General features: G+C 39.7%; 1 protein-coding gene across 1 annotated transcript in view; it reads right to left on the minus strand.

The window, feature by feature from the left end:
* APPL2 (adaptor protein, phosphotyrosine interacting with PH domain and leucine zipper 2) overlaps positions 1-14,580 on the minus strand; it is a 38,890-nt gene that overhangs the window by 7,824 nt on the left and 16,486 nt on the right. Inside the window, exons 5-12 of the mRNA XM_055710567.1 lie at positions 13,051-13,138; positions 10,916-10,957; positions 10,738-10,796; positions 9,634-9,780; positions 7,290-7,372; positions 1,692-1,850; positions 397-585; positions 38-80 (exon numbers count right to left, since the gene is read on the minus strand). Coding sequence (XP_055566542.1) covers positions 38-80; positions 397-585; positions 1,692-1,850; positions 7,290-7,372; positions 9,634-9,780; positions 10,738-10,796; positions 10,916-10,957; positions 13,051-13,138 — 810 coding nt within the window. The remainder of the gene's footprint in view (positions 1-37; positions 81-396; positions 586-1,691; positions 1,851-7,289; positions 7,373-9,633; positions 9,781-10,737; positions 10,797-10,915; positions 10,958-13,050; positions 13,139-14,580) is intronic.

Below are 14,580 nucleotides of genomic sequence, written 5' to 3' on the forward strand. Positions count from 1 at the left end.
GTATACAAGAATAACAACTTTAAGAAAATATTTTTACCTCCTCGTATTCTTTCTTGCTTTCTGCTTGAAGGGTTATACCCCTGAAATATAAACAGCGTATCAGTGCTAATAGCGGACACCAGGACTGTTTGACTCCAGGTCTTACAATAACATCACCAAGCTTTGTATCTATTAACCATGAAAGGAACAAAACCCACAAATAGGCTGCAGCTAAAGGACAGCGCATCTGCCGTTCAGGCAGTCGTGGGGGAGGACGGGAAGGAACGTGCTTTTAATTTGGAAACACCCTTCTGGAAACCCAGAAAGGCTTACTATTACAGCAAACATGTTTTACATGAAACAGCATCTGAAAGGGCAGGTGTGACTGGCTGTCCTCAAATAAAACCTGTCTCATACGCTTTGCCTGTAGGAGTAGTGATCTGAAAGCAGTATCTTCTGTCTTCACAGTCTACAGCCATAACAGAGCAGTTGTCCAGGTCCTGAATCAATCCTCCAGCTACTGCTCCCCTTGGCTGACACATCAAGTTGCCACCTTGAGTGAAGAAATACAGTCTTTCCCAAGTTGTAGTCACCAGACCTGTTTTACTAAGGAGAAGATGCAGTGATAAAGACTCATTACTATTTAGAAATTACTCCAAACATACGAAACTGCAAACATATTCTGATGCTAATCTAAACCTTACGTCCGACCCTAGAATTTTTTTTCTTATGATGAGTCTCTGTTAAGAAGTAAAAGCAGCACCTATTCCTAGCAGAGACTAATCCTTACAGAAAGCTGAAAAGTTAAACTGCTTTGAAACAACCCAAATTAAAAACATTCGCTGCAGTATCTCCTTGTTAAGGAATGAAAATTATTGGTATTGAGTGACTGACATGAAATACTATTAAGCTAGACCAAAAAAAAAAAAAAAAGGTATTTTCAAGCTGAAGAGCAGCATGAACAATTTCAGTCAAAGAATCATCATTTTAAAAAGTATCTTCTGCAAGTAGTATCTCACAGAGTCCATCTCCTCCCTAGCTATGGAGTCCTATTACATTGTAATCCAGCTCTGAGAATGCATGCCTTGAGAAATTAATAAATGTCCACTCACAACAACAAAAGAATTACTAGTCAAATAGAAACGAACTGATATTTAATCAATCCCATAAACAGGGTTACTATATGCCACAAATGTACATAGCTCCTGCAGAGGTTGATGGAAGGTATTACTTGGAAAATTTGCAGAAGTAACTCTACGTATAGTATACATTCAAAGTTATGCGTTTGCATTACACAAATAAAAGCTTTATGGACAAAGGAGATTGTTTATGAAAACATGTACTAGCTACAAAGTATAGCTGTTTCTTTTTGTAAACACTATGTTTTCTTTAGCCTTAAGAACTGGGAACAATCTGAACCCAGCCCCATCAGTTTCTAACTTTAGCCACTTGAACACAGGAAATCATCCCTGTAAGTGAATTCAATCAGAAGTAAACTTCTGTTTTCAGGAAAATAGTCTTAAATGCCTCTGATTTGGTTTAAGCTTCTAAAACACATTTCCAAAGATGACAAAGACACTTAGGAGCTGAGGAGTACAGCTACCATAGTCATTCAGGAGCCTCAAACACCTTACTGAGGAGTCTTTACGACCTAAAAAACATGTAGCAACTAGTCAGCAACTAAACAAACCAGTAGGTAGCAACAGTCTTACTTTCTAAGATTAAGGTAGCCAGCCTTCTGGATGAGATTTCTATTGATAGCAGGTGAAGTTACATCAGAATCTGGGATGTAAACAGATTCATTAACTGCAATTAAGTCCTGCTGGGATACCCTCATTTTTTCAGCTTCAGCATCCAGCTCTCCCTGTATGCTGGGAAAAAAAACCAAACAACAAACAATATAAGAATAAACCCAAAGCCACCATTAGTCAATTTATACCAGGATATAGCTAACACCTGTAAGCCAGAATGAATAAAAATACTAGTTGACATTACACTGGAGAGTCATTCAAAGGCAGAAGTTCATTTTTAGGACTTTACAGGAAATATCATGTAAGACTGCATGTCCAAGGCTTTCTCTAAGGACTAGATAAATCACTGCAGTTAGGAATGAATAGAAGGAAGAAGCATACAACAGGGAACTATACTCCCAGAAAATGTCACCTGAGCCTAAAGAGACAAGATGCACATACTCTGCCTTTGGCAGGCGGGCAGCAAAATTGCAGCCAGGATTTCCCCTTGCCCTTTATTTTGCAAGCCCAGCTAGAAGACATTATTCTCCGTATGTCTCATACAGTAGCTATGCTTTCTTTTCTTGCAATTTGTACTAAACAGTTATCTTTTCCTCAAACAATATATAGAGATCAGAATTATAAGCTTGTTTTTTAAAACCAAAATGATCACACAAGAAATGCTTAAGTGTTGAGAGGGAAATGTTTGTATGAATTTACAGTGCTGAACATATACAGCTGTTGCCCCAGGATAGCAACACAGCTCAAAGTAGGCTTTACTATACTGTATCTTGGCTTTCACAAAACTTTTTCTAAATGCTGCAACTGTAACATGTAGGAATTCCTGCCAGGAGACCACTGCCATGGACTTTCAACAGCAAGTTTTCCATGAATTCAGAACAACACAGTAACAAAATCTGTTGTTCAAGTCCCATTTTAGCTTTACGTTCCTTTATAATACTGTCTTCCACTTCGGTGTGATTCAGAAAACATCCTTGGTGCAGGCTGGCAAAACTGAGCTCTTTTTGAACATACCTGTAAAATCCAGTTTGCTTAAAGTGGTAACTGTGAAGGGGTATCTGAGTGCAAAATTGAACTCAGAAAGTAAGTGATAATTTGTTGCAGAAGCATCACACATATATATACAGACACATGTGGCATATGGGGGAAACAGAGCAGCTATTTCACTAGAACAAGCAAGCAGAGAGGCCACAGTCGGTCATCATATGACAGTGAAATATCGTCTTTTTTTTTCAGCTCTGCTGTCAGACAATCATTGGGAACCACATAATTTTCAAAGGTTCCCACTGACCACTTGACAAGCCCACTGATAAACCTGCCTTGTTTCCATCAACATCAGTGTTTCATTTGTAGACTCTTGTGATCAATACACACCAACGCAATGGGCATAATCAGAAAGCAACAAACAGCCTCCCATTTTGAAAATGTGTCGTAATTAATTAAAAAAACACTATTAAATATATACTATAGATAGATAGATATACACCATACATAAAAGGGCTTAGATCTCCATGTCAGCTGCAAGCACTATTTGGCACATCTGTTGACAAGGAAGTAGAAGATGGTTTTAGACCACCTGCTTGCACTTGCCCTTCTGAGAACCTGAGGTCTGGTTACACGTTCTGTGAACTGAGGTCCTGAGGGAGCTAGCCAATGTTCCTGCAAGGCTGGTCTCTATCGATAATCTTCAACAGTTCGCTGCAGCAGGGAAGGTTCCTAATGACTGAAAAAAGGTAAGTGTCACACCTGCCTTTGAGACAGGTAAGAAAAATAATCTGGGGAACTAAAAGCCAGTCAGCCATATGTCAGTCCCTGGGAAAGTTACAGGGTGAATTCTCCAGCCATTTCCAAACACACAAAGGACAAGAAGGCAACTGGGAACAGCCAGCACAGATTTAAATCATGCCCGACCATCCTGATCCTGATCATGACCTTCTGCAATGCAATGACTATCTTGGTGGACTGGAGAAGAGCAGTGGATGCTGTTTCACTTGGCTTCAGCAAGCCCTATCACATGGTCTCCCATAGTATGCTTATAGCCAAACTGGTGAAATACAAACTGGAGAAGTCTACTACAAGATGGGTAGAAAACATGTCTGGGCTACTGAGCACAAAGGGTTGTAACCAGTGAAACAAAGGCCAACTGGCACCCAGCTATTAGTGATGTCCCTCATCAGTCAGTTCATCGTCACCACCCACAGGCACACCCAGCTGGAAAGGCTGACTGGCAGATAGGGCAGAGTGCGGGCTGCTGTTCGCAGGGACGCTGGCGTGCTGCAGAAACGGGCAGGCAGGAACCTCACGAAGTTCAGCAAAGACAAATCCAAAGTCCTGCCTGGGACGGAACAACTCCCTGCAACTGTAAAGGACGGGAGGCATCTGGACAGAAAGCAACTTTCAGCAAAGGACCTGGGGGTCCTAGAGGACAAGCTGAACTTGAGCCAGCACCATGTCCTTGAGGCAGAATTAGGACAGTCACATCCTGGCCTGCAGGAGCAAGAGTACAGCCAGCGGGTCAGAGGAAGTAATTATTCTCGTCTGTTCAGCACTTGTGAGATTCCAGCAGGAGTACTGTGTCCGCTTTTGGTGCTCAGCACACGGAAGACAGAAACAAAGTCAATGGAAGAGCTACCAAGATGGCTAGTGGGCCAGAACACGGGACATGAGAAGAAGCTGCGAGAATTGCTTTTCAGCTTCGTGGGATGAAGGCTAAGGAGGGGATCTTAGTGCTTAACCACCTGACTGGAGGGTATACAGCAGATGGAGCTTGAGCCTTCTTGGAGGTGTGTAGTGAAAGGATGAGGGACTGGACACAAGCTGTAACCAGATGCTGTGTGTGCCATGTGTGAGAGACAGAGATGCTCAAAATTTGCCTGGCCACAGTGCTGAGCACTCTGCTGGAACTGACCCTGCTCTCAGCAGGAGAGTGGACTACATGACCCCTCGAGGTCCACACGGCAGCAGCTGTTCTTTGACTTTCAGAGAAACAATACCAGCAAATATTTGATTTCTTTATTAACTTTTCCAGGCCTGAGGAGTTATTAACTGTATCCAGGCTACTAGGAAAACTCATGGGGTGGAAACATAAGAGTACTTGTCAATGCATACCTTAGAAAGTCCTTAACACCTGCGCCTATAGAATAAGCAATTTTCTCCCTACTTCCTGCCCCAGTGGTTAAACCTTTTGAAGAACATGGGCACATAACCCAGGCTGTAACAGCAGGACGAGAGATCCATGTCGTCCACTACCTTGTCTTTCACAGTGGCAAAAAGCCTGTGGAAAAGGACAAGGCAAGTACACAAATACATATGATTCTTCCCTTTTCTCCTCCCCAGTCTTTTGTTGAAGTTGGTGTTTTCCTGTAACTGCTGAAGTAATCTAGAGACACAGTGCCGCATTTAAGTCAGCACTAAGCAGTATCTGGCTGGCCAGATGAAGAATGACTCTTGCATCATGCTGCTAGTCTGTTTCATATTACTTCCAGCTTTTCCACATCTTTGGAAAGTTGAGACTTCCTAAGCTCCCATATAATTTCCAGAATGAGACCAGCTGCGTGCATCTTACCACCTAGCCAAGTCATATGAGAGGCCGAGTTATAAAGGCTGAGTAATACCATCAGATCTGAATTAAATTAAGCCGTATTTTGCAAGCTAGTGCCTTTCAACATAATCATTAAATGTCAGAGTAAGAATTATTTAAATTTCATTTTGAAATAAAGTGGAACAGTACTGTGAGTTTTTACATAAGTGCTACTTCAATGAATCTTTTAATCAGTCATTGTTGTTGCACCACAAATTCCTTGCATCAAAACTGCCCTTGCATCTTCATGGTTCCTGAGATTGGATTCCACTCCCTAAGGCTATTTCTCCTGTCTCCAGAGTAGAAAGCAGAGAAAAGCTGATAATTCTGAAGTTATATGCATTTGTGGCAATGAGACCAACTGGTTACTGAGAATATTTTCATGATCTGTCTTATGTGTTTTCACACTGTTAGCAATATTCACTGTATAAATGAAAATATTTCCAAATATGAAGACTCAGTGTCACAATCCACTTAAACAGATGCAAGACTACATCACTGCTGAAATTCTGCAGGTGCACAATGGGTCTCATCAGCTTATTATTCCAAGAAAACAAATCTGATAAATAAAACACTTTTAGCTTGATTAGCAAGCAGATCTGACTCACTGAAGCCTTGTGATCCCCAGCACTAAAGGAGGAATGGAGTGGGCAGCATGGTTTTCAGTGGCTGTATAATCTTAAGTCATGAAACTGTGTCCTGTGTCAGTAATTGCTAAGCTGCACAGTGTCATTCAACTTTTTGCAAGCTTCTCTTTTTGTTTTTTTTCCAAAGCCATCACACTCCTGCACTAATTACATTTGACTTGTACTTTCAAGCTCTGCTGTGTGACAGACCTAAAATACAAAAACCAGACTCAGCAGAACAAGTAAGCATCCTGGTTTTGCTTCCATTTAGTACTGTGCACTATCCGGAATTCAAATTCATCAGACTTTGGAAAACAAGGAGTTATTCTATGGTGAGGATCCAGTGGCAGGATCCTCACTGTGCCTGTAAGACACAAGCAAGATGCTCTCTGCTTATTAAGTAAAGGGCACTATTTCAAAGGGAGTTAAAAATCTGTCCTCCAGTTTATACAACTGCTGTGTAGACGGCAGGGGGATTTATTTCAGAAGTGAGTGTGAAAAGATAAATAAGTAAGGTACAGGAAGTAAAGAATCATTTAGTAAAAGAACTTACTATACAGGGAAATTAATTACAACACTGTTCTCAAATTAACAATTTATTTAAAATGCCACCAGTCAGAATAAGTAATGATTTGGCTACAGTCTGATATGAAAGGTATGAAGCAATAAAGTGAAGGACTCGGTCTAGTGTTCCAGCTGATTTAAGATCAATTATTAATGTTCTCTCTGATTACATTTTAAATGTAAAGTTTACATTTACAGGGACTTAATTATAAAGCAAATGCCAATCTTCACGACAAGTAGAGGACAGGGTGTGGGGGTCACTGTGTGTGTATATAAGAAAAAATAATCACAAAATTAAGAATACAGAAGTGGGGCAGTTTAATGAAATAAAGCCTTAGTTAGCCAAAGCAGGCAGAACTCAGTAAACTGATACAGCCTATACTGAATGCAATGAATATGTTCTCTAGGGGAGGAGTTTGCCTTACGTAGCTACAACATCAAACACTACAGGACCTAAATCCTTACTTGAGAAGTTAATGGATTATTGTTACAGTATTATTACAGAAGATCCAGTAAGTATAAATACCTCTAATTCAGAATGCAGTTTACCTCTATTATATTAATTTTGTTAACGCACTTCAAGCCCAAATTCCATGCTTTTGAGTCCAAGAAGAGACATAGGGATATAAGCATGTGAACACTTTGTAGTATATAGTTCTTGACTATCCTGTAAAAATACTCTCTGCAGTTCACTGACAGCATTTTCCTTTACATGCATAAACATACCTCCTTTCCACCTGCTGCTTTAACAAAACATGCCCAATGACAAAAGGGAAAGTATTGCATTACCTTTGAACCATGTCTGAAACAGATGACAAAAAGCTGTCCATTCTTTTGGAAAACATTTCTGCTCCTTTCTTAAAAAAGTTGATCTGAAAAATACCAAAAGATGGACAATGGAAGCTGTCTTGTTTTTGGCAGACAAGTAACAGATTGTGGGAACTGTGTTAACAGCAATTCCGTTATCAACTGATGCATCTGGCTGGCGATCACATGGTCAAAACAGCTGCATTTCCTTTCTTTGTGTTTCTCATTTTTGCAGTCTTCCACCCTTTCACACACCCTTTTCACACACACAGAAGCTACTGGCTGCTGACAGGTACGTTCCAATGAACTTGCTGAATGACTGAAATAAGGGAACAGGTAGCCTTCTCCCATAACAGCACTGTGCAGAATCGGGTCTAGTGATGCCACGAGCATGCATGGAATGCCACCACATTAAAAGGAATGGGACACAAATCATCCATTAGATTTAGCAGTCCAACCTGGACTACCAACTCCAATTTGGAAATTTTTGAACTGCTACAGCAAAATCAGTCAGGAAAGAGATGAAGCATAGCTGTGCTAGCAGAAGCCTCCAGCACAATCAGTTATATCAACTACAGATTTACCATGGATTTTATTCTGCTGCAGGAACTAAAAAAAGCTACTAAGGCCAAAGTGCGCATTTTGTGACAGAAGACGAATTCACTTAGCTGGTATGGCTCAGCAGACACGCAACAGCAGCAAAGCACTCAGTGCAGGCTTGACCTTGGATTACCTGCTGTGGGGTACACAGTCATCATTAGGATCTACTGGCAACTGTGTGAAACACAGACACGCTAGTGCATGTGTGCAATTAATTAGCTTTAAAATAATAAATCAAAAAATGGTGAACTACTCTGGAAAGAAGCGTAAAAGCAAATTCCTGGCTGTTAAGCAATTTATTAGCTATTTCATCCCATTTTACTTGTGATTCCACTCTTTTTCTCTAACCCTGGGACATGGGATTCCTCTTACTTTTAATTCAGATTTCTGCAACCATGTTAACGACCACAGACTCCCTTTACAAACAAAGGAGAGGAAGCATGCTCTCTTAAAGAATGATTCACCTATTTACTTCAGAAGCCTAGTTCAGGAGGGAAAAGCTCGAAATTCCACTGATGATAGACTGATATGCCTAGCTTAGACATTGATGTCAGTTTTCAGTCAAATAAACCTGCTATTAGCCACTGCGTCCAAAAATTCCTTATGGCCTGCTCATTCATTAGAAATGTGAAACATGACACATTTTGAGTAATTAATACAGAAAATATATACTTACGCTGAAGATTAACAGTATTTAAGCATCAGTATCAACTGGCTTCTGGCTACTCAGTCATTCCCATGACAACCTAAGACTTTCCTGTATAAAGCACTAAGATATGGCAGTTTTGCCAGATAAAATACAGGGAAAGAAAGTTCTGTTTGGCTTCCAGTAAAGGAAACTGACACAGCTCTTTCATTAGGATAACAACAGCAGAGAAGCAGTGTGAACTCCCATGGTGGGGAAAGTGACTAAATTCTCATTTAATACCTGTTCTATATGGGGTCCATGATCTGCAAAAGACACAGGACAATGGAGATGACAATCCACACTACAAAGATCCGTATTTTCTGTTTTCACAGCCCAATTCTCATTTTCCCAACACTTTCTTTCATCAGTGTCAAAGCACAACAGGCCCTTAAAATCTGTGGCAATGAGAATCAAGTGCTGTGAAAATACTAGTTTGCTGATCCTCCTGACATTCTGGAGAGTTAGATTAACAGTATTACTACTGCATTTTACAGACCTGAGAAATGCTCTATCAAATTGCTAGCAGAATAAAGATTAGAAACAGGATTTGCCAGCCTTATGCTCAATCCACTCCATTGTTCTGCCCTTCCAGTTCTCTAGTGCATGCTCTGTTCCCTATCGTGTACACTCCTCATCAGTATGCTGAACACTATGTGCCAGGAAGGGAACTGCTACATAAGAGAGTTTGTGCAGAGTAAACAGTGGAAGTAAATGCTGCTCCACTGATAGCTTAGCTGTGAAAAAATTAACCCCAGGCTGATTTTGCATATAAATGTACTGGAATTTTTTTTTCATTGATGTCTTTCCTGAATATCTAAACTACGCAACTACATCTAAACTACTCAACTAACAGTTGATTTATTCTAACAAAACTGATTCTAACAAAACTGTTGTTAGAATCTAAGCAAGCTGAATAAAAGTATTTCCTTTCCCTGTTATCATTTGTCAGTTCTCAAAAAAAAATAATAATCCAGAGCTACAACGTTTTCCTTTTCCCAGGGACATGTCTAAGTGATATAGATGTGTTACTGTCCATACCTGTCCTCGTGTATATCCTAGCATGGGTTCCATCATTGCCACTCTCTTCCTGTATTGCAGAGCATTCAGGGCACAGTAATACTGCAGAGATGAAAGGTGCTGCTTTCTTCTTGCATTTGCCACTTCTTTTGCCACTTCTGCCTTAAGCTGAATAAAATTGATCATGGTGTTACTATGCACAAGGATATATTTACATTTACTGATTATTTTCAAATTATCTTTAAAACAACTCTCATTACAGAACTTCTTCACATTAAAGCGAAAGATGAGAAACGAAGAAAGCAAATCCAAAACCCAAAGCAAGTACTTCAAGCCCTTCTCTGGCAAGGTACTAAAGCATTTGGGGAGCCCCTGTGACTACAAACTATGTAAGTACCACAACTAAAATTCTGTATCTGATCTCAATGCAAGAAGTCTACTTGCAGCTGAGATCACAACACAAGCCTGCAAGTGCAGAATTCAGAGATGAATAATTCATAATATGCTGTATCACATTCCGTTCTGTAATGCATTTCCTTTAATGGCCATCTTGTAGAACTGATGCACCCTTAGGATAGGGCCAATCACACTCTTTTTGGCATACAGGGATATATTTGGGAACAGTGGTCCAGTGGGCAAAGAAGAAGAAATGTAAAACAATCCCACCAACAGAGTTACGTGTACTGTAAGTGGAATGACAATCCATACAGAGAAATTTAGGAAGAAGGTAAATGCGAGTAAATGGAATGCTTTATAAACAGCAGACACAAGGCTTCATGACAGTTCACAATGAATTGTACCCATTGATACAGCATCATCACATCAGCTGTACAACAGTAGGCCTATACAGATCTATTTATAGTCATTTGGATTGCCCAAGAGCTCCCCTGCATCTGAAGGGCTCTAGTTCAGCACAATACTTGATCACTTGCCTAACTTGGGGAAAACAGGTATAACTTTGCTGAATTCATGTTTAAAAGCTTTGTGTCTGCTCGGAAACGAAATCACAAGCACTCTTGAGCTACTGTGAATTTAACTGAGGAACTCTCCAAAGTTCATAAGTGAACAATGATGCAGACAAAACGGCTGATGAAAACTTTTCCTTTTCCCTTTCATGTTCATTACCTTTTCATTTTCTTTCCTTTTCGGTAACCTGCTATACTTTGCCATGGACACGTCATGTTCTGTAGACAAGGAATATTATTTTTTTTAGAAATGTGATGTGTGTGTGCGTAGATTAAAAATGTCTTATGTGATATAACAGGTGCACACCATTAGAAACAAACAAAACAGGGAAACATACCATTGCTAGCAAGGCCAAAAAGATCCTTCAACGTGCTTACTTCTGGAAAAGAGAAATCAAATATTCAAAGTAAAACCAGCTGTAAAGACTTTGTTCAACTGAGACCGTTTATGGCATATTTAATGCCTAAGTCACTAAGTCCTTTCACAGCAGAGATGCATGTTGTGCCTGTCTTGATAATGATAAACCAGATCAGCTGCTAGAGAAATGAACAGGCAGATAGCAAATGAAAAATTGAGTGTGTTTACTTTCTTAATAAAGTTATCACTATGAAAAAGATTCCTATCTGCCAGTGTAGTTTACCCAAAGAAGCACCATTTCAGTATGCTTGTTATGACAAAAGGCCCAGCACTATCATAAAAGACCGGCAGTTCTGAACAACTTCCTGACAATGCTTATGTGATACTGAGAAATCCAAGTCCCAGAGACGTAAGTAAGCCCCTTTACTGTACATGAACCTTCATCAATGTGGAACATTTTTTGCTAAATTTCTCTGTGAAAAGAAATACATATCTAACACATCTGACTGCTGGCTATAATGCTTACCATAACAAACACTGGTCATGAGTTTCTGAAGCTAAACAGGCGACTTAACTCTGTGCTGGGTGCAAGCTACTCTCAAGTGTGCATATCTATGTATGCTGCAACTGGCAAAACCCTTCTCAAAAAGCTACAAAGCAAGCACATTCACAAGAACAGACATTATGCAACAGTGAAAAGGGGAAACTGTAGGATGTCATCATGGTCTCTGATTACTTGCAACAACCTACTCATTGATCAGCTTCGCACCACCTTTGTCTCCCTGGAACACTTCCTCATGACTGATGCAGAAAGACAGAAATTCTTCCCAGGTGTGACTATCTTTAACCTAGAAGTTTCTATAGTGTTCAAGACACAGACATAGGAAGATCAAAAGTAAAAACAACAACATGGTCAATCTTCCTTGCTTCATCCTACAATGAAATGTCAGTATGGCCAGGCCTCTACTAAAAACTGTTCTACAGCCTCTTGTCAGAGAAAAATGGAGGTTGTGATGGATGGATAGAAAAAAAAACAACTTTGACATCCAGAGGCGTTGAAGAAAATTTCATTTTTTGTGATGAAGTAGTTGAGACTTTGATTGCAGGCTTCACTTGCATTTTCTTCTTATGTCTTCTTTTATGAACCAGGCAGCAGAACCCATAAAGATGGAAGCAGAATCACTGTATCAATGAAGCCACATTAAAGAGGGGGGAAATTGTTTATAGATCTTACCTTCCAAATCCTGCATTATATTTGACATTGTATGATAAACAAGATATCCATTAAAATAAACACCTTGATGTCTTCACTTCAAATGAGATGCTACCATATGAGGAACCTAAACCAGTCATTATTGTGCTGTAGTTGTTTTGTTTCCCATCAAAATGATGTCTTTAAAAGTACATAAACAGGACTGAGATTAGCTAGATTAAAAGTGGGTTTAAAAAAAAAAAAATTCTGCAGTAAAAACTCTTATTTCTTTTGCATGAGTAGGTTAAGATATCGTTGACCTTGAATGTGACCTTGTTTCTTCTGAAATTAACACCAAACATTTGCATTATTGCTTTGCTGTTTAATGAATGTCGAAGTTTGTACAATCAGGTTACTTGGAACTACCTTTGCATGGCAAGGATTTAAAGACTGACTCCTTGAAAGGGAGGGAAAATACTATACTCTGAAGTTAAAAAAACATTTTTGCTTGTTTTTTTACAAACAAACAAATCCAATCTTCTGAAGCTGCATAAATACTACTTGCAAGCCAGATTAACTGCTAAACTTCGCTTCTTCAGGCAATCATAATATCAACGATTTCAGTGAAATTACACTAATGTAAAAGCAAAGTGACCCAGCAAAGAACAAAGCCGTGTATTTTCAAACTTGCACCATATGGTGCATAAAATGTGATGTGATGAACTTGCACTGTTTATGTCTGAGTAAAAGCATGCACCTGTCAATGAAATTCTGTAGCAGGCAATAAAAAAAAAAATCCACAAAAAAAAACTTTTCTGTGAATCATCAAAGAACAAACTATTACATGGCACTATGTCTCCCCTTACTATAAAATAAGCAAGAAGGAACACATGAGGAAAATTAAAGCTTAAAATAAAATTTACCTGTGAGATCCTTTTCCCGAAATTGTATTATTGGGAGAACCATTGTATCTGCAAGCTGTTTTGCCAGTTCAGAATGAAGAATATTGAGCTGAAACAGAGAATAGAGCAATACTCTAAAACACAGTGTAAATAAAAAAATTAAAAATAACAGCACTCTGTAGCCTGCCATTTGTGCCCAGCAGACAAAAAAAGGGTATAATAAAATGTCGATTTTATTATAAAAATAAAAGAAAGGGTACTTCAGTGTGCTTCAGTGCTTAAAATACATTTCTCAAGATATCAGAGACAGACGGGGATTTTCCCCTAAATGCTTAATTCCTGCCTGGTGTTTTCCAAGGATCCAAGAACTTCTTGGTTCCTGCATACTGTTATTAGGGCAGTTCACTTGACCATTAATTCTAATGCTTAACAAATCAGGATTTAATCTTAATTAGCTTTATTAACCAGTTTTTGTTAGTGTCTACATCACAGAGTTACAGTACCACCACCATGACTAGAATCTCTTTCCATTCACAAGGGTTATCCAGGACACAATCACAACAGGGAGCAACCACGGCGAAAGGTCCCATTCAAATGTTTTACCTTTAGAGCAGTTTCCCATTCCTGTTTTTGTAAGCATCTCTCTAAAATTCAGCACATGGAGACCTATTTTTAAAGCACTCATGTGACACTGTTTAGGATGAAGGCAAGGCTCTACACACCAGCAGTGGCATGCTAAGAATATTAGATGGGTTCAGGTAGGACAAGTAACAATCACACTGCCAGAGCGCCTGATACTACAAACCAGGAGCGCACCACATGCTGACATATTCTGCCCATTTGCTCACAGTAACCTGGAGGCCTCTAGGTGAGGTTATGCATGTAAGGATGAAGTACTTCCCATGAGTAGATACAAAACTAAACAAGTACAACTCAATCGTGTAGAACAGATAACTGAGGAACAGGTACAAGGGGTAGCTAACACACAGAAAAGGAGGCTGAGGAATGGAGTAGGTTCTTGTGAAGGAAAATGTGACTGACAGAACTGAACAGAGAGCCTCGCGGCTCTCTGCTCCCAAATGGGATGTCCTCTTGCACCCGGGAAGGAGAAAGTTCTGGTTTTGATTCATTCATAGTTGCAGACAAGTACAAGACTTGTGACAACAAACATAACTTTCAAGTATCCCCTGAGAGCACATGTGCAGTAGGAGAAGTCTAATCGAAAAGTTACCCTTTGGGATTCCTCTCACTGTAGTTAAGTTATCCATGTGCTCTAAAATTTTTAACTTGTTTTTTGCCCCACAAAACTCTCCTCTCCAAAACAGCAGACCTCAATCCACCCTTCTGCCTTATGAATGGAAGCCAAAAGTAGACTAACAAGAACAGCACCTTTCTGATGGCACAGCCCTGCTCACAACAGAAAGTGCAATGTCACAAATGATACTTAAGCAATAAGGACCTAGATACCAAGATTATATTGAGGTGTTATATGGGCAGGTCTAACAAAAGCATTTAGAAAGATCCCCAGTACTTAGCAGCAACCTACAGGGA

Source organism: Falco cherrug, chromosome 5, assembly GCF_023634085.1.
Source record: "Falco cherrug isolate bFalChe1 chromosome 5, bFalChe1.pri, whole genome shotgun sequence".
Taxonomy (NCBI): domain Eukaryota; kingdom Metazoa; phylum Chordata; class Aves; order Falconiformes; family Falconidae; genus Falco; species Falco cherrug.